Consider the following 20,982-nt stretch of genomic DNA (forward strand, 5'->3'; position numbering starts at 1 on the left):
TTTGTCACTTTGCCTCTGTTCATCTTAAATGAGCTTTGCTACAGAGAAGAGGAGAGCATTCCTGCTACATGCTTACATATCGCCTCATGACAGAGGTTTAACCTCCATTTGTCGATGACATGATTAATGTGCACACAGACAATGATTTCTGGAAGTTTTCCTGAGCTCATGCAATGAATTCCAGAATAGAATCACACCCTGTTTTTAATGAAGTGCCGCCTAAGGACCCGAAGATCACAGCAAACCAGTACTGATTCTCAGCTGTGTCCCTTGCATACAAAGACGTCTCCGAGCTCTCTGACCCTTTTTTGATGATATTAGGTAGATGAAGGGATTTTCAAAGTCTTTAAATTTTACGTTGTGAGAACAATATTTTGAATTTGTTCTGCAATTTGTAGACTCATTTTATTTTGCAGATTACTGACCCTCTGGCCATTTATTCTTCTAAAAAAATTTATCTCTCTAAAAGTGCTGTTTTTATAGCCAATCATGTTACAGATCTGTTGCCATTTAGGCTAATGTGTTTCCACTGCTTCTTTTTTGTTCCAGCCTTTTGTTTCCCTGGTCCCAACTTTTTTTGTGTTTCTGTGGTTAATAAAATAAAATATTTTCTAAGAAATGATAAAATGTGTCACTTTCTAACATTTGATGTTTCATATTGTTGTGAGTAAAACATTGGTTTATGGCATTTGCACATCACTGCATTCTATTTGATCTGGATTCAACAAAGTGCCACAAGTTTTTTTTGGAATTGGGGTTATGCTTGGTAGCTCATTTCAGACTTGCTTTAGAGTGCAGGTTAGATCCATTTTCCACACGGTTCTACTTATTCATGAGCCTGAATTTACTTTAACCGAACTTTTACACAAGTCCTAATAGTCCTTTGTTAATTTACAAATAGGCTACACATCAAAAACTAACAGAAGTATGACTACTAAATAAGAAGCCTACTATACGAAAATATAGGAGCCATGTGCCATGTGGATAAGTTCCACTCCACTGAAGGGTGCATACTCCATAAGCGAGCATTGTAAATAGGCTAAAGCCCAGTCCTCTGTCCCATGACGCGAGTACGAGTGCAGAACAATTGATTTTTGCAATAGGTTAGGTCAGGGAGGTGATGTGAGCGCTTTTGTCACCCAAAGAGAATGTGCACATAAACAAATATTGGATAGCAGCAGAAGCAGCAGCAGCGGCGGTACCGGGCTTCCTCTGTGGTGTGTTTGCAGCTTGAGAAGCAGTGAACTACAGGAGTTATCTCGGCTCCTCAGTGCCAAGTTTGACGGCAAGTGTGCGCCCTCTGAGAGGAAGAGCTACTGTAATTGGTTTCTCAATGAAGGATCATCAGCGGTTCCCCGGAGACTTGGTGGATCGTAGCGTAGCGCTGCTCCATCAATCGCCCGCTCCCTGGCTTTAAACGCCCGCTTTGCTTCTTTCTTCTGAAATAAACAAGTGGACAGTGAAGGGGACTCACGGAGCATCATCACCCTGCGCGTTTCTGGTGGGGGATTTGTGACCGTTTTCGAAACCTGTGCGAGTGCTGGGAGTTCGTGATTTTTGCCCATATCGCAGAGAATCGTGGCAAAGTTGAAGGAAGATTTCAACATGAGTGATCTGGAGGACGACTTTGCCAAGATCCTGCTGCTGAAGGAGGAGAGGATACGGGACTTGGAAAGGCGACTTGCTGACCGGGAGGACGAAATTCAAGAACTGAAGAGGAAATTGCACAAATGTCAGTCTGTTCTGCCCAGCGCACAACTTATTGGACCTAGGACCCGCAGAGCACAGGGCATCTCCGCGGAGCCTCAGACGTACCAGGACCTGTCAAGGCAGACATTTCGGAAATATCCCAAATCTGACTGGTAAGAGAGTTTCAGCTGGTGGTGATACTTTATTGCCCCCCTACGCCCATGCTGTGTCCCATCTCTCATTTAGGTGTGTTTCTTTCCATAGGCAGAATCAAAACATTTTCCATGAAAGGTTTGGATCAATACTCGGCTATTAACAGTCTGTTTCAATATAAAAAAAATGATGTGCAGGTATTGATAAAATCTGTGCACGCTCAAACACACACAAACACACCAGTCAGTGTCTCCTCAGTGCCTTCTTTTACTATTTCTATCTCTTTTTTTCAATGTTCTGTTTTTATGGTACCTTTTCACACATTTTCTCTCTTAAATGGGAGGTTGAGAGCTTTGCCATGAATGAACGAGCATTTTCATTCTTGGGGCCGATGACGCAGCTTCAAGTTGAGCCCCAGAAAGAGCTCCTAATTGATCAGATCCATCACGACAGTCCCACAGGACACAGACTCTAGGAAGTGCTATGCATTATTGGCTTTTAGTAGCTGGACACTGTGGACCCAAAGTGCATGTCTGAGGATATTTAATACTCCATTAGAAAACGCTTTGTTTGACCATATGCTTCCTTCTTCACTTTTAGGTGCACGTTTGAAGTTCACAGTAGCTTGTTTTGAGGGTTTTAGATAAGGCCTGAAGCTGAATTCATCACATCTACCAACCCCATTTCTGCTAATCTTCATTCTATTCTGTTTCATTTTATCTGTGTTTACTGTTGTAAAGGTTTTTAAATCTGTCTCTGACACACACAAGAAGCAATGTTCTGTTGACACTGTTGACAATGAGGTTAATGAGGTTAATTTTATTAATCTGGTTCAAATAAACTGCATACATGCAGGAAAAGTCATCATTATTCTCATTAGTAGATGGCATGCTCAATGAATACGGGATCAGCCAAAAAGACTCACGACTCTATATGCAGACCATTATACTATAGACCATTCATGACATCCATACCTCATGCGGATGCCATGAATGGTCTGAGCTCATTGAGAAAAAGCCATCATAGAAACCAAAAAATCAATACAGCAAATGACTAACTTCACCAAGCTGGATTCAACATAATCCTTTATATGGACCTATGATCACCTACCGAAAACCTTCCCATAGCTTACATACATGGTTCATTCTGAAAAAAAAAAAAAAAGATCGCATTAATCTCTGCTCAGCTGATGAGTGCTTGAATGGGTTTTCAGTGAGCAAATTGGTTAATTGCTTGTAAGCACAGATTCAGAACGGAAGTAAACATGTTTGCATTTATGCAAAGCACCGTTTAGATGATTGTACTCGGTGCCCCCTGTGTTTGAAGGAGGTCGTCCACCGCCTCAGGGTCGGAGGCGGCATGACCCCCTCCATTAGAGCCAAGACAAGGCACCAGGCAGTGGCCCGCCCCGCTCCTCGGATTACAGCTGCATGGAGAAGTGGATCCACTTTCTATTGATCTGCATAGGAAAAGGGCTGAGCTGGATGGCTAGAGAGGTGAAATTTAAAGCGCAGAGGAACTTTGAAGGACGATGGGAGGGCCTTCTGATGTTGGGCGGATTCAGGGAAGCAACACTGGTCTGAGGGCACCTGATAGGAAGTCAACTTTTCTGCTTCCTCGCTTTGCACACCTTCCCTTGACAGACATTGAATGCAATTTGGTTTTAAGAAACTCACAGGCAAGAAAGCTATGGGCTTCATGAAGAAAATGAGTGGTTTTATGTGGGGCACATTTGGGAAACAATGTGGGGTCTTAATTTCACTGATTTCGACATTGGGTTGAACAGATGTTCATCACAGTTGCTTTGGCCCAGTCGAAAGTTTCACATAACGCTTTGATTTACTCTCTCTGCCTCTGGGAACAATCTTGGCGTGTGTTTTTACTTTGATGTTTATCTATTTATTTGTTTATTTTCAGTCTCACATTTATGTCCTCCCCCAAATTCATCTGATCTGATTCATCTGACATACATGTTTTGCTTAAACTGATATAACAAGTTGTACATCTTCTTGTTAATGACATAAAGCACTGCCTCTCTTTTCTTAATAACTTTGTTCTGATGATTTAATCAAATAATGTAGTTCATGGCAGAGGAGGATCGTTACTTTTTTTGTTGGCTATAGTAAAGGAATACCACCTACTTGTTGTTTTCCTGAGTCAATCGCTAAACTCACCACAAGAGGGCAGCTGTGTTCCACTGTTACACCATTTGTCTCCGTTCATGCCATATGTCAGGAAAAAGATGCCTTATACCACCACAAAACAGCCAGGCTTATCCTACAGTTCGGGAAATCTCGTTACCCCGGCTCTCTGTGCTACCTGTCAGCCCGTGACGCCCAACAGTAATTGCTGTTTTACCCTCAGTAACTCCCCGTCCTATCTGATTGTCCTTGGCAGTTTATCTTCCCCTGAATTTGTCCAGCGTGGGGCCAAATGATGCTCTCTACGAGCATAAAATGAGTCATTGGGATCATGGGGACAGACACCAGCGGCGCTCTCAGTGCAAACAACACCAGATTAGATGAGGAATGTGAAGCTGCTGTGGGGACTTTTGAGCCGCAGTAGCTTTGGCATTTTCATATCTGTTGCTTTTACCGTTTATTGTTCTATTTGTCACAAATTTGATATTTGCAAGACAAAGTTGACTTATTACATCCCATATTGAATTGATTTATGTATTCCAAAGTGTCAATTGAATTAAAACACATTTGGTTTCAGATATTTTTCACGTTGTTTCCCATGCAGACAAAACAAACTGTCCAACACAATATAAACAAAAGCGCATCCACTAACTGAAAACAGCTGTTCAATTTTTGCGCTGAGGTTCATTAAGTTTTCACCTTCAACTTCCATCATAGCCCCGGTTGTCATCTATTTGTAAATCAGCAGCCTCAGGGCGAGTTACGGGGGTATGATGACCAAACTGTGGCTTTCTCGTTGATTTCATTATTCATCTTAGATGAATTCATCTGTCTCTGGAGTGGCAGACTGCACCGTACCACTGATTCCTGTAGGCGCCCTTCTCGCCATGCGCTGTCTCCGGGTCGCAGCCTGACGCACACGGGGAGGACGGTCCTCCACTGTCACATCGCCGAGGGAGGGACAGATAGCGACACAGTGGAGGACAGAGACAGTAAAGTTTGCTCTCGATATGCTTTATGGGCTCACCTTTGCGACCACGGCAACCACCAACCACATAATCTACCATAAATCCATTAGCTATCGCCTGTGACAGACATCGGCGAGGAATCCTCCTTAGCAGTACCAGGGGTTGCATCCTCTGAAGCTGTTCATGCCGGATAAAGTTTGCGCGCGGCGTGGTAGAGGAGAGAGGATAAAGACTCGACTGCATAGCACTCGATAAACTTATTGGGAAGTCACTCGTCGATTGAAATGGGCACCTTGCGCGACCTCCAGTACGCGCTCCAGGAGAAGATCGAGGAGCTGCGTCAGAGGGACGCGCTTATCGACGAACTTGAACTGGAGCTCGACCAGAAAGATGAGCTTATACAGAGGTTACAGACCGAATTGGACAAATACCGCTCCGTCATCAAACCGGCTACCCAGCAGGTTCACAAGCAGAACGAGCTGCAAGAGCAGCATCGGACGAAGAGGCAGGCTATTTCGGCCGAACCCACTGCCTTCGACATCCAGGATCTTAGTCATGTCACCCTGCCTTTCTACCACAAAAGCACACAGTAGGTGTCTGAACTCTACTTTTACATGATCTATTTTGCGTTAGCCATGTACGAGTTCACCGTTGTGCCACCTGTTTGATTCCTGTGCGTAATGTTGAGTGTGGCGCAGCAGGTACTTCACCTGTAGCGCACTCATGGATGAGGGGCTGCTCTCTTCGTACCACCACATAAACGCAAATGTAGACATACAAAAACGCGCACACAGTAGAAACACTATCAGTGAAATGTGACATTATGTCTACAACTACACGAGTCAAACCAGGAAACTAAACTGACAGTTACTGATAGGATTACTAGCAGGGAAATCAAAAGCTAAGCCCGCAGGCTAACAAGAGTGGAAAATTAAATGCCATTCTGTGACGGAGAATAACAGGTTTAGGGAGACAGTGGCAGCAGCTCTGCCTAATGTACCAGTGCCTTGAACAATTTGTGATTCCATGACAGACAATCCTACGGCCTCTGAGGATGTTAACTTATAGTTGGTCAAGACCCTGTGTCTTTTCTTTGCAAACTCTCAATCATAAGCTCATCAGCTCAGCTGGGTCTGCAACAGGAGGTTTGGAGGAATAATAACAATGTCTTTAATAACAAAAACTCTCTCCTTTGAGTAACCCAGCTGTGTGTGTTAAACTTGAATGTTGAGCTATATTAAACTCCCTGATTTGGAAGAACATTTGCTATTCTGTCCTAAAGCACACAGGAAATAAAGCCACATTTTTCTCTGAATTCCTTTTTTTTGGTGTCACTTTTTCAAAAGAATGTGCAATCTTGGATGCAAGCTTCAAATGGCAGATAAGGAAAGCACACTCGAGTGACCATTTTATTATGATAATCATCCTCTTTCTAAGCCTTTTATTACATTAGACTACATTGGCCGCACTTCAGTTAAGATAGTTTCCAGAAGCTTTTATCAACACAATGTGCTTCATTCAGATATTTTTGAACATTTATGTTGTATGTTTTCACTTACGACTTTATTAGTTGTGACGGCAATTTATTACGAGATTTAAAAAGCTGTTGTGTGACAGAAGTTCTGAAAATAGTAGGGAAACTCAAAGGTACTGAAAATGATCGTCTTCTTTCTGCAAAGCTTGTTTAAAGTTCAAGTCTTCCGATGACGGTTTAACTTTTCTGCTGAACATCTGCCACACCTTTTCTCTCTTGTAATAAGCAATACATGAGTAATGTGATGGAAAAGCAGACAGACCGTGGAATGCAAATGACTTGAGCAAGTATGCGCACTGTGCTACTATAACTTCAGCACTATCATTGTTTGTCAGTTGTTTTGGATATTCTTTCTTGAGTATCTCACAGAGTTTTTATTTTGTTTTCTACAGTTGACGGATGACTTTTCGGATTCTTTTGTCTGTGTTTGTGAGAGTCATTTTGTAATGACTCAACCGAAAGAAAAGATATTTGCTTTACTCCTCTTTCATAAATCACACAAGTGCCCTTGCAAGCAAAATAAAACGCTACATTACATTTTTGTTTTCGTTGCTGAGGTACAGCGATAATGTCTGTTGCACTTGGCCGATTATTTATAATTTTCTTTCATTCTGTAGAGGCTTTTAGATTTTTACACATATGCTATCCATCCCTCTTTCTCTGCCTGTCTCATTTCTGTTAGCCTCTCCCACTTTTCTGCCACCCCTCATCTTTTTTTTCCCCTCTAAAAGAGCATATTTTCTCCTTTTAAGGAAGACTGAACTTGCTCGGCCCAAACTTCACCAGTGGATGAAAGCAAATATGTCATTCTCACAAAGTAGTGGGAGGCAAATGTTTTTATAAGGGTCTGGTTAAAAGAGGTTGCTCAACTTTGGCCATAAACAGGATTGAAAGGCTTGAAGTCTCTTGGGTGTAAATGTAACAGAAACAGGGTCAATGAGACACATTTTCAGACCACTGGAGGTCAGGTTTTGGAAAAAGCAAACAAAGCCGAAAAAAAATCAGATTTCAACTTGTTCTTGTAAGTTTAGTTAATATAAGTCATGTTTGATACAGCAATATATAAAAATGAAGCTTATCTCAAAGCATCACCATCGCAATAAGTGTCCTCATAGATGAAAAAAGCCCTTTTTTTTATTAAGATTGTCTTCCCAAATCCTAATCATAGCTGTCAAGATTAAATCCAAAATATCCTCTCCTTCTGCTGTAGAAAGGATGTTTTAACATTGTGGGCTGAGGATATTAAAAAAGCACAAGACCTTAATCATCTCTTTTTTTATTTTCTAGCAGGAGTGTGTCTGGACTTCCAAGGACAAAATGAAAATATACAAAGATAATTTTTTTGAGGGTAAGGGGTTAATGGAGGTACAGTAGCTCTGTTGCAGCAGCAACGACAATGTCCCTGGTTTAAGTCTATTGAAATTTCTAAATACTTGCAGGCTTTTCACTTCAGTCTCTTTAGTCTTTTTTTATGTCTCTAAACTGTCTGTATAGATCAGACATGATATGGCAAGGGGAAAGCATGTATGAGTTGTTAGGGTGAAAATGGATTCTTAGCCATCACTAAAAATAGTTTATCAGGTCATAAATTTAATCTGAAGATGATACTTTCTTCTACTTTTCTAAACGGCTTTCCTATAATCCTGCATACTTTAAACAAAACTATGCATAGTTGTTGTCTTCAGTCATATAATTGCATTTTGCTCTCTCTGAAGAATGTACTAAACTGGGGAATTCAGGGTTGTACATAAACTGCTCCCTTTGTGTAACTCACTTGAATAGGGAGTTGTTGTCACTAAATGAAGAAAAGCAAACAAAAAATTAATTTGAGTCACATACATTTGGCTGCAAATCCTGTGACTTATCATTCCTGCCAATTATAGACCTGCAATAACTGGGATTGTTAAATATTTAAATATTTTGTGTTTCTTGAGTTGTTGATGCAATGCAATGCTTCTGTTGTAGGATATTTATAGAGTGTACCTTTTTATTGATTTGGTCATGTGAGTACATGTCTGTTTGAATATTTGGCATTGTATTAACACCTTTTTAAAAAAAATTGTAAGGACCCTGCTATTGATATCTGGCATTTGAGAGCAAACCAAGACAAATATTTCAGCTGATGCTGAAAAGAATTGCGTGTTTCATGATTTATTAGAGATGCAGATTCTTATGACCTTAAAAGTTCAATGTGAGGAGAAGTAAGTAAGTAAGTAACTGACTTACTTCTCTGTGTTATAAACACTTGAATGTGCAGGTCAGTTTGTCATAAAATGACAGATACAAAGCTCAGTGTGTGAATCTAAATAGACCCGTCTGCTGCTGATATTGTAGATTGATGGTCTGTTTGTGCAGTTGTGTGGTTTGTGGAAGGCGGCTGCTGGCTTGCACTGGCAGAGCACTGCTTCATAAATGTCTTCAATGTTGTTTGCCCTCTCAGCTTTAAGCTCTCCAGGTGATCTGTGTCGACAATGCACTGAAAAAGGGCAGGAGGTGGTTCATCATATTCTTTGAGTCCATAGAGCAGGGGTTAGTAGGTGTTCTCTGTGTTATTTGGGGTGCAAAAACCTCCCCTCTCTGTAGGCGTGCCCTTCTCGCTGGATGACATTTTATAAACCTTTAGACAAACCTTTAAACCTTTTAATAAACCATTCAGCTGACATTTCTTTTTTCAAAACCAGCCAAACAACCGAGCAGTTCAGACTGTGGTGATGTTGTACTTCAATGAGTGACTTATCCTGACTCACCCATGGTCTCTCTCGTCTCACTTCTTTGTATCTCAGATGACGCTTGCTTTGAGGTTTCAAACTTCACCACACCTGGCCTGCATTCACCAGCTGTCAACACATGGACACCCTTTATGAACAAATCTCTCCTCTGCATCTGTACTGCTCGATTTAAAAGATAATTCTCCCCTGTCATAATGTCCTCTGCCACACAGTTACCCTGCTTTTCCTTTTAGCCTGCCAGGGCACTCTCACAAAACTGTTTGCTTTTAAGTACATTTTCCTCCTTCTTTGCATAGTGATTACAGAATATACCTACCCATGGAATGCCCAAATGACTTTGCAGTCTGAAGGCCAGAAATGGCTTTCAGAAAAGCCCCTTGAATGACAAGAATCTGCTTCCTTTGGGTTTGGACTTTGCTTTTTATTAACTTGTTTCATCACTTTGAGCGAATAAGAAGGTTTCCACCTTAACTGTAATTAACTGTAATTGCTCCATACATAATCATAAACACACTGAAGAGGTCAGCATCACTCAATTGATCTCAGGCAAGGTTTTTGATTTAACTCATTACACCTTTTAAAAATATAAAGGTGTGTTGATCTGTATTTGGGCAAGTTGTGCCTTGTGCAGTATTGGTCTAAGTTTGCTTCACTTTGCCTCCAGGTCCAAGGATCTGATCAAGGAGGCCATCTTGGACAATGACTTCATGAAGAACCTGGAGCTGTCGCAGATTCAAGAGATCGTGGATTGCATGTACCCTGTGGAGTATGGAAAGGACAGCTGTATCATTAAGGAGGGCGATGTGGGCTCACTGGTCTATGTTATGGAAGGTAAAAGCACACATAAATGGAGGTAAAATACACATCTTTGAGGGGACTCAGATTTATTCAAATGAAAATCACAAACATAAAAAACAGAGTGACTCTGAAGAGAAGTGTATAAGTGTTTTTTTTAAAAAAAGCTTTTGTTGGATCTGAGCAGAAGTGTTGGTCTTTAAAAACCCCTTCATGGCAGTGATAGAGAATAAATGAAAGGATATGATTGATGGATTTCTGCAGGGCTTTGAACTAAAACTCAAACACTTTGTGATGCCATATGATTCACTCATGTCACATTGATTTTATGTTGTTTAATGCTGTGTGCCCACTGTGCACTTTATGCTTCATTTCTTTTTAGCACTATTGCTTCAGCGTGTGGTTTATTTGTCAATTTATTTTTTAAAAATTGATGTCAGGAACAATGAAACATTCATTCTGGCACTGATAGGATTTGTGAAAGGTCCTTTTAGCAGTTAATGTGACTGCAGTAAAATGTCTAGTGAGCCGTTGTCCCTCACGATTGATTTGACCTCAATGAAAATGGCTTCAGTCAATGCCTGGGCAATATAATTGATCATTACATGGAGGTAATGTTTAACTTTCAAAGACATGGAGTGGCATGAAAAAGTCTCAGCACCCATGGTCCAACTTTTTGCTATAGAGTAAGACTTTTTAATTGATTTTTTTAAAGCTTCATAGCAATCAAATTGCAAGCAACAGCATAATGCAAAAGTTAGAACATAATGCATGAACATCTATTTAGTAACGCCTGCACTGTCACAATTTGTGAAAATGTTTCATTCTAATGAAAGAGTCCCTCAGCTCTTTAATTTGGATTTTTACTCATTGATCTTGCAAATGGCCTCTAGTTCTTAGAGATTCTTGGGTTCTCTTGCATGCACTGATCTTTGATGTCTATCCATGGATTTACAATTATATTTACATTAGGGGACCACATTGGAAAATTCAGCTTGTGTCTCTTGAGGTACATTATGGGTTTTGAGGTTTGTCTTGGAACATTATCCTGTTTCAAAAGATAACCTATTTCATACTCATACTTTTTCACAAATAACATGATAGTTGTTTTTGGAATTTATTGGTATTTGTTTGAGTCTATACCAGTGAAATGGGCAGCACAGCCCAGTCTAATAACCAAATCTGTAATAGGAACATTTTTCCATTGACTGTTGTTTTGTTTAAGGAAGTACTCAGGCAACGAGGATGGAACCTTTAACCATTTTTAATCAAATCTAAACTTAACCATCTAGGGGTGCCATATTGCTCAACTGGTTGAGCCGGCGTCCCATATACAGAGGATGTAGTTCCTCGACACAGCCGGTTTGAGTTTGAGTCACGGCCTGGGGAGTGCATGCTCCCCCCCACTCTCTCTGCCTCTTTTCCTATCTCCCCATTGAATAAATGTCACTAGTGCTCAAAAATCTGAAAAGAAAACAAAGAAAACATAGCCACATATTTTTTATGCATATCTCCAACCAACCACGACCGCCCTTGATATTCATTTGCAAACTTCTGAAATTCCCTGGTAAAGTCACAGGGAAAGTTCTCACTAGAACAGTGCACCCCCACTCTAAAATCTGCTAACTCTTAATGTAGAGTTTTGGCAGCTAAGCTTAAATTGAATTAGTCTTTCCCAAACGTTAGACACTTTTTAAAAGGTAATACGGGTCATAAACCTTAACTGGCTTGTTAAGGCTTGACCATGTCCATTTTAGTAAAGGATATGAGATGCAGCTTTCAATGCTTCATAGACCTTGCCCTGACAATCAGCAGCCTCTCTTTTGCTTAAGCAAACTGCATCCTCACCCTTTGACCTTATGTTCAGACTGCAGCGAGGAGCCAAATATGCAAAGAGTCTATGTAAATCCAATGCAAAAGTGCAAAACTGTGGACTGTACAGTAATCTGAAATTAGATGCTGGCGTTTGGTAAAGTGTTGGCCCTGAAACATAACATAGGAATTGTGTTTTTATTTTAACTGTGAGAATGAGAGATAATATTATTGTCTATGACATCAATGAGGCCTGGTTTAATTCAAGAATTTTGGGTACAAAAGTGAAGAAAGAAAAATCACAGATATAACCAGACAATTGATCTCTTAATAATGAGCCTTAAAATCGGTGGGTGGTGCATTTCATTCTCCCTCTGTGGTGAAGGCTTTACGAAGAGGATTTTTCTATAGGTAACTTGCCATGCTAGGTCACCAAGGTGTCACACTGATGAATTGGTTCCTCTTTAGTGCAACAGCAAGAGAAAAGAACGATACAGATCTGCAAGTAATTGTAGAGGGGCTTTGTGGTTTCCTTTTTGACAGTGATAGAAGAATGAACAGCAGCGTAATTGGAAATAGGGCTTCAATTCAGCAGTTGTAATATGCCACTTAATATCAAATGTTTGGTTAATTATACTCCATTTTCAAATCCCCATGGCCGACTTAGCATATTTGTCTTCAGTGAGCTTTGTCATCTCTTTCTGGCTGCCCCTAACTTGTTTCGGTTCCACTCTTTCTTCATCTCCCTTTTATCCGTCTCTTTCACGTCTGAGTGTGTCCTCTGTCAAGCGTTCTCACTTTTAACACTCCTCGTTTAGCATTATTAGAAAAGCAAAAAGCCTTTGCTGCCCAATGGGCACGACTTTGTACCAAGGTCTGTGGAAGCCACAGTCTGTGACTTTTTAAGCCACACTGACATGTCTCACTGTAACATGCCATGTCAAACACACAGCCGCATTAGCTTGATATTGTACATCATTTTATTGGCAAATGAAGTGTTCGTTGCTCAGGCGGTTGTGTCATTTATCAGTGAAACTTGGCACGAGAGTCATTACCATTTTGCCACAGGTCTGATGTGCTTTAATATGCAACATGTAGCTTTATGAGGAACAAGTACACTTCACCATTGTATTAACCCAAATCAAATCATTACATGAATTCCACAGAATATCATAATCTGTTTAAACCACCTTAGTATAAGTAATTTTTATTTGAGATTTACCTGATAATTGGAGATCAGACAAAGCACAAGCTGTAGAAAGACAATGGATCCTGGCATTGGCCTGCTGCTATGATGAATCTCTCTGAAAACCCACAGATGCCGCAATGAATGTTTGTTGGGATTTGGCCACATCCGCTGGGCTGCAACAAACATCTATCCTTTATAAAATACAAATTGCAACAGAGACAAAGGTTCATGTTTCCATGGAGATGGAATAGGTTTTCGATTGTCATCTGCAAAGAGCCCTACAGGTGGCTAATGATGATGATGATAACTAGTATAATCACTTCCAGTTACTGCCAAGTATTTAATCCAAAGTAAAACCCCCACAACTACTTTTATAGTCACCACTCAACTTAATCTAATGTAACTGTAACTGTCAGCAAAGAACTGTTTAGGTTAAGTTCAGTCAGTGAATAAAGTTGTGAACTAGAAGGTGCAAGATTATTTGTCTTTAGGGCTGCTAAAGATTATTTTTTTTATTAATCTGCAACTAAATCCTCAGTTATTTAATTGGAAATTTGTAGAAAATGTCCATCAAAGTTTATCACTTCATCCCACCGGTCGTCCTAAACCCTACAGACAATCAGCTCATGAAAAACAGGGTGCTGTGCACAGCTTCCAGCAAGAATGCAGCTAAACCAGGTGCCTCACAGCTTGATGACAGCAAATTTTCAGAGTGGCAGAGAAATGAAGGAGGAAACTAATTTAAATCACAGCTTTTAACTGAGAAAACCGAACAATGCTTTAATAAGATTTTAAGTTTCCTTCAGAGAAACTTAAATCTAAGAATTGGGTGGATTTTTGCAGAATTTGCCCAGATGCTTGTCAATTGGCAAAATTATTGCAGAATACTTGATATACTAATCAGTTAATTGTTTGATTCTTTATGCTGCTGTCATGTTTAGACAGCGTTGAATGTTTTTGTGCTTTAAAATGTAAAACTAAAAATCTTGGTAGAGCGCTACAGATGGATGAAAATGAGGGTTTCCTCCGCTTGGCAAACTTTTCACGTTGACAGACTGTTGTTGGAGCAGATCTCCTCATTATAGGTTTCTTGTTGCCAATTGTGTACTCACTAACTTGCTCCGAATCTCTCATCCTCTATCAGAAACAAGTGCATACAGATAAAAAACAAAAGGTCCTGCCAGAGAGATGCAGGCACATGTAGAGGAACTACCTGATAATTTAATACAGTGTACAGGGAGGGCAGAGAGACACAACTGTTACAAAGTCTGCTCAAAGCCCCAAGTGTTCACGGTACATTGACAGCTTCACATATCACTACGCAACAGTGGAGCACTTTTCTCAGGTGGAGGTTTATGAGGGATTTGAAAGTTCAACTAGGACTTGTCATTTTTTCCAATTATTTTTATAAATTTATTATAATAAACATGAAATTCTTTTTTTATTACATTTTTTCAGAAACATGAATTCTACTATAATTAATTTCACTTGTAATTATTTTGTCCATATTCTGACAGACTCCTTCAAGAACATTTGAACTGAGAGGCTTAATTTGCATTCTTTAATGTCTGAATGTGACAGAGACGAATTTAAATGAGCTGTTTTGAGGCTTAACCTGAACAACTCCAGTCAGTCATTTTTTCCCTTCCTGCTGCTGTGAATCAGAATAGCAATCAACAGTAGAATTATCCCACAGTGGCTTGCTTCATTTTAGTTTTCTCTATCCGGGGGAAATTAATGAGTTTTGATTTCTTGATATTTTAGACGCTTGATATGTAATCATGAAAAGCTGATACATGTGTATGACTAAGAAGCACACGTGTCTGTTTGCATCACTGTTTACACATGCATATTTTATCCTGTGATAATTCCCTTTAGAACTACAAGGATATTATAACATCTCTGTCACCTCACAGGCTGCATTATTATCTCTTCAGACTAAAAACATCTGAAAGTCAGAACGACCACCTGATCAAAACACCAACAAGTCTTGCAGGACGTAAGAAGTTAGCCACTTACTGAATATTCAGTAAGAGACAAGAACAATTAATGTCTCTGTTTGAGATGTCGACAGCTGTTACGAGTTAGCGGACTCATGTTCTCTCTATGCTTTAAACTGGAGTCCTCAGAGGGATGCTCTCTGTGCTCAGTGAAGCAGAGTGAAGGAAGATGGGCTCCTCGCTCATCTTGAGCTTAGAGATATTACCACCAGGGGCACCTGAGTGTGACTCACTGTCATATGTGTGAAAGGACACAATATGTAAGGCAAATTAAAACTATGCAGTATCACTTCCACCTCCGTTGCTATTCCACATACCTTTACTCGTAGCCACAACAACGTCAGAAACATCTGCAGCCGTTACGCTAACAGATAGTCTTTGTAATTGCTGTCATAATAGCATATATATGATGTGATATGTAAATAAGGAAAATACAAGGTTACAGAAACATGAGCTCACAAACACGTAGCCCTGCATTGTTGCCTGGCAACTTGACTGATGCAGACTTCAAATTAATGGTTGCTGTTACTGCCAAAGAAGCTTTTTCGGGGTAAAAAACTCCAGAAAACTTAAAAGATTTGTGGCTCACAGATTCTGGATTGATTGCCCCCTGAGAACACAGTATGTGGCTAACATTTGATACACAGCTACTACACAGAACCACAGCCATGCCGGTTAATATTGAACCATAACTCACCGCTGAGGCTCAGACTGCCCCAGTCTGCTTAAAAGGCATCTTGGGAAGCTCAATTTCAATAACTTGGGAATGATATAGTGTTTGTGAGGGTAAATGTACAGTCACATGCAAAGTAGAGAAAGATGAGTTAATCTCCAAAATGCATTAAGTTGTAGTTGCAATACAGTGTACAATTTAAGAGACAAAGCATGAACGATACATCATGCAGAGTCTTCCAAATGTTTTATGCTCTAACATAACTTTGATTAAGGTCTGTTTATGGCTTGTTCACAATTAAGTAAATCATATTTCAAAGCTTTATAGATACTTCGACTCTTCAAAACTTGTCCCAACAGTCAGCAGCCATGGACTCTGTTAAACAGCTGAAATGCACTCTGAAAAATAAAATCGAATACAGTCAATTGGAAGGTCATTAAAAGACATAATGCTTTCATGTCCAAGTTTTTACTGTATTTGAGTAGTGGTAGTCTAAAGGGAGCAGTTAAAGAACACAACCATCTGTACAAGATCTTCAAGAAGATTTATCAGTTTTTTGGGTGGCAGCACAGTGTTCTGCTTTGCAGCTACAGCACAAATTTGACCTTATCATTTGGAAAAAAGAACACTAAACAATGCCGGTTGATTTATGAAATATTGTTTTGGAATGTTCTATGGACTGATAAAGTTATCTTTTAGGGCACGGACAGAAAAGTTTGTCCGTGAAATTGAGCAGAATTTCAATTACAGAACACTCATCCAACTTTCAAATGTAAAGGTTGATCTATTCTAACTTAGAGTTGTGTTGTACCCAGCCGTACAAGGCTGGTGTCATTGTTGAAGGAATTCAATAAAAGCAGCAAATTCTGGAAGCAAACATTACCCTGTCACTTTGTCTGAAAAAAAACTGAAGATGAAAAGAAAAGATAGTTTAGTCAGGATAGAAACACCTCAAAATTCACAATAATCTACCCAAAAAATCCCCCAATCAAGAGTTAAAAAAAGTAATAACATATTTTATATAAAAGGCAGTGAAACGTAATCCAAAGATTAGTCGTTCCAGTGCATTTTACAATGGACGGTTGAAGGGAAATACGACTCATATGCGCATTCCCATATCGTTCTTGTTTTGCCTAAAGTAACATTAACAACAAATCTCTGTGTGAGCCCTGCACATGTATGTGAGACGCCATCAAAAACGCAACAAAAATGTCTCTTTTTGCGACCATAAAGCCAAACGGTATGGTGCAGGGCTGGACACCACACAAGTGGTGAACTGCGAAATCTCAGCCCTTGGGTGCTCATGGGCAGTTTGAAATGTGCACATCAAGACCAGTGTATATCATAACAAGTCAGTAGCAGTTAGTTTTAAGGTTCACAAATATCTCAAGTGTTGCTTTAATAAGTCTCAATAGCCTCAGAAAGATGAAGTGGGTGGCAGTGGGTGGTTGAACACTAACTTAACCATGGACAGTTGTATGATGTGAGACTGAGACCAACAACGTTGCGGCAGTAACACCCCAATACTTCTGTATATAACAAAAAATACAAAAGCACTCTTGTCACTTTTTTGGCTGGGTTGAAACAATAACATTAAGGTTAGACTCTAACAACGTAATGTTATTAAAGGGTCATGGTTAGGGCTAAAATACTTCCCTTTTAAAAAGTGACTGTCCACTTAAATGTGGTCCCCATTGAAATCCCTCAAAGCATTAAAAAGTGCAGAGTCTGGTTCCACATTACTAAGTGAAATATGTGTGTAATGACATTTTTCTTCTACAAATGTTGCAGAGAAATATATATTAACGTACCCTCACCTTTAAAGGTGTCTGTAACTGCAGTTATGTGTTCTTGTTAAGCACTTGATAACCTTTATTGTTGATGAATTATTGAGATGGAATTGTAAAACAGCCAAAAGAAAATGTGTTTTGCTTCTTTTTAAAAAAAAATTCTCGATGACAGTGACTTAACCAGGTGTAAAACCTCTCTAGGGTTGCAGCTACATCACAAATGTACAATTTTATCCTGACTTGAATGTGTGGGCTAAGATGCAAATAGATAAATGAGTAGACAAATAATGATATATGAATAAAATAAAAAGTTAATGGAATTCTATATAAATGGCAAATATAAATGGTTTGTTGATTTTCAGAAATATGTGCATTTACTAGCATTCAGTTGTATAGCTCTCTGAAACAACTTTCATTTAGAGTATCATAACTTCAGATAATTACTCATTTATGTGCAAATGTTGAGTGCCTGTGTGTCGCAGATCTCACCTAATCTCACCGGCACCGAGCAGAGCACCAGCTGCAAGTGTCTTGTACGATTTGCCCTCTCCACCATTGAGGAATTCTCTTTGTCACTTTCTCTCTCTTTGATACCCTCACGTTCTCACAAACACAGACACGCTGCTACAAGTTATCAGTTCAAAATTCCCAAGCATGAGACCAGCGACTTTTCCTTCCTCACTTCTTACTAACTTTGACCCCAATCTGTCCTCTTGTCACTATCCTTCTCCACTTGTTCATCACCTCTTTTTATCCTCTGTCTTATTCCCATTGTTACTATTCACCTCTCTGTCAGTCTTGCCTCTTTCTTTAGCTCACCACCTTTCCTTTGTTTTTTCGTTTACTGTCTTTTCCACCTCTCAGGTTACCAGGTGATGGCCTTTGTTTATTTATTTTTTCCTGAGACCTGTGTGAATGACCCCTGAGCCTTCATCCCCGTAAAGGATAGCACCACTTTTGCAAATTTCCCATCTGGAAAGATTATGAATTGCGTGTGTGGCATTAGGGCAGATGATGAGGTGGAGGGTGAGGCAAACACAGAAAGAAAAAAAAAAGAGATTAGAAGCATTGTATGAGCTGGATATTATGCAAATGATAGAAACTCCATTCTTGGCTTTTGACTGAAAGAGGTTTTGTATTGCACACCTGCTGATGTGTGTGTGTGTGTGTGTGTGTGTGAGTGCGTACAATACGAAGAGGTGGTGGTTACATACTGGTAGTAATACTGAGGGTCTGCTGTGACTGGATAAGCTGTGTTTGCTGAGTTTCAGACTGAGGATACAAGGCAGGGCAGAAGTAATCTGCTCTGCTACAGTGAAGGACAAATCCTTCCTGATACTGCAAAACAAACACAGACAGACACAGACACACAAACTGTTTCTATACACACTTTTGGAATAGCAGAAATAAAAAAAAAAAGGAAGAAAATGTTGAACATAATACCCATAAAAATTTGTTACCTAAAGACAATGTCATAATATCCCATTTCGTGTTATGATTTGTTAAATTGTGTGTTTGAAACAGGTCTCTCCTGAGAATGACACTCAGTGTCTCAGTGAGATTACCTGTATATAATAATAATGTAAATAAAGGCTAAAGAAATAAATAACATAGAATAAAGGCGTTTTTGGTGTTTAAGTTTTGTATTTTCAGATGCTCACTGTTAAAAAAAAAAACCTTTGCCTTGGGGATGTCTCCATACCCTTTTGCTCATTCAGTAAATATGGACATATAAGTATGCAAATATGGCCTCAACCACCATCCCCGTCCACCAACTGACCCTGGCCTAATTCTGGAATAATTCAGCCATACATGTTTGAACAGGAGAGTGATTCTTAAGAAGAGGAAGCTAAATTATCAACGGCTGCATACCAATGGAAAAATCAGAATGATGATATACTCACTTTCTGTTGCTTTAATCAATATTAGAAATGCAGAGTTTACTCATAGCCCAGCTTACCTGGCTGAGAGCTATGTTCTGCCATACTTTTAGGATCTTCTCCAACTAGCTTGAGCTGACTTCTCCGGTAACTTACTGTCATATGACCCCCACGGTGCATGTAAATTAGCTATGCAGCTCCACCCAGCAAGTAGTCAGGACTGGTTCCTCCAATAATCTGCAAGGTAGATTTGAGCTATCTGACTCACCTTTCTGAGACTTTAGGTTGTGCTCAGCAGATTCAATGCATACTGTAAAGTTTCAACAACAGCGTTGATGGCTGCTTCGCACTTGATTGGTCATCAGATATCTCACCCTAGGCATTCCCTCTCGAGTTATGTGCATTGTAATAAGTCAGGTGTGTGTGTGCACTTTGTAGAGTTTAGTTTACAGTGGGAGTCTATCATATCAGTGTTTTCTAAATGTAGAAAAAAATGGCTTGATAACAAATCGCAGTTGGGACATTATCTAAGGAATTTTGAAATGCAAACAGATTGAAAAAGTCTCAGCTCATTAAACAATGTTAGACCCAGAAAAAACGTAGTTTGTTGGTCCAAAGCTTTGGTCCAAACTCAAATTTCTTCACTGATATTGTGAGGATTATTAAAGTTTGTTACATTTGGTAATCTCATGGTCTTGAGTGGATAAACACTAATCTGCTCACTTCCCCAGTGACTACAAAATTTTGGACAGAGATAGATTAATGCTGTGGATTACGTTGCTGATTCTTTCCCTTTACTCTTAGTGGAAATCATATCCATCTTCACTAATGTTTGTACCGTCGTCAGGTTGAAATCTGAATTCTGCAAAACTGTTTATTCAAACTCCTTTACCATCAGCCTCAGATTTATTCTGTAATAAGTTCTAATAAGATAAACGTAACATGCTCAGAAGCTTTGGACTGGGCCTGAATAATCTACTATTCAGATGTTAGCTGGGCATGTTTTCAGTTTTTCAATTTAGTTTTCTTAAAAGTGTCAATATGTGCTTTCTCAGTTTGTGCTTCTTTCATTCAGGTCACTCACAGCAGTGAACGTCATGCTTTGATTCACATCAGCTAGTGATTTTGTCAGTAAATTAAATTTTAACTTTTTAGATTGCTTGCATTTTTTATTTTTCTTGAAGTACCCAGCAACAAACAAATCAATATAATATTTGGACGAACATTATTGGACTGCCAGAGCAAGGTATGTCATCCTCACATCAAGCAGACATTTCTCAGCTTTTATGCGGTGCAGAGAGCAGCAAGCAGCAGCAGCAACGAGTGAGCTGTTTGCGTGTTGACATAGACTACACAGTATGCATTAAGAAAAAAAACAAAACTGTGACAATCAATTATTTTATGTGTAAATACAACCAAAATGATGAATATGTGGAGACTATAACATGACGTTTGGGACAGCCCTATAAAACACTAAACTAATATGTTGAATATGGTAAATATTATGCCTTCTAAATGCTAAGACATTAGCATTCATCTCAAAGCTCAGAGCTGTTTGTTTAAGTTGCTTGTGGACACTCAGATTTGTGTAACAATCTCCAAGATGGCTGAAAACTGCAGTGCTAGAAA

General features: G+C 39.6%; 1 protein-coding gene across 2 annotated transcripts in view; it reads left to right on the plus strand.

The window, feature by feature from the left end:
• Positions 1-1,358: 1,358 nt before the first annotated feature.
• LOC140312970 (cGMP-dependent protein kinase 1) overlaps positions 1,359-20,982 on the plus strand; it is an 84,774-nt gene continuing 65,150 nt past the window's right edge. The window contains exons 1-2 of one of the 2 annotated variants that reach the window (XM_072390878.1): positions 1,359-1,862; positions 9,879-10,045. In XM_072390878.1, the coding sequence (XP_072246979.1) occupies positions 1,606-1,862; positions 9,879-10,045 (424 nt within the window). In that variant the 5' untranslated portion in view covers positions 1,359-1,605. Of the gene's footprint in view, positions 1,863-4,863; positions 5,541-9,878; positions 10,046-20,982 lie in introns of those variants that run through there. The other variant, XM_072390877.1, reaches the window with a different exon arrangement.

The sequence above is a fragment of the Leuresthes tenuis genome, unplaced genomic scaffold, assembly GCF_036924035.1.
Source record: "Leuresthes tenuis unplaced genomic scaffold, fLeuTen1.0.hap1 SCAF_8, whole genome shotgun sequence".
Taxonomy (NCBI): Eukaryota; Metazoa; Chordata; class Actinopteri; order Atheriniformes; family Atherinopsidae; genus Leuresthes; species Leuresthes tenuis.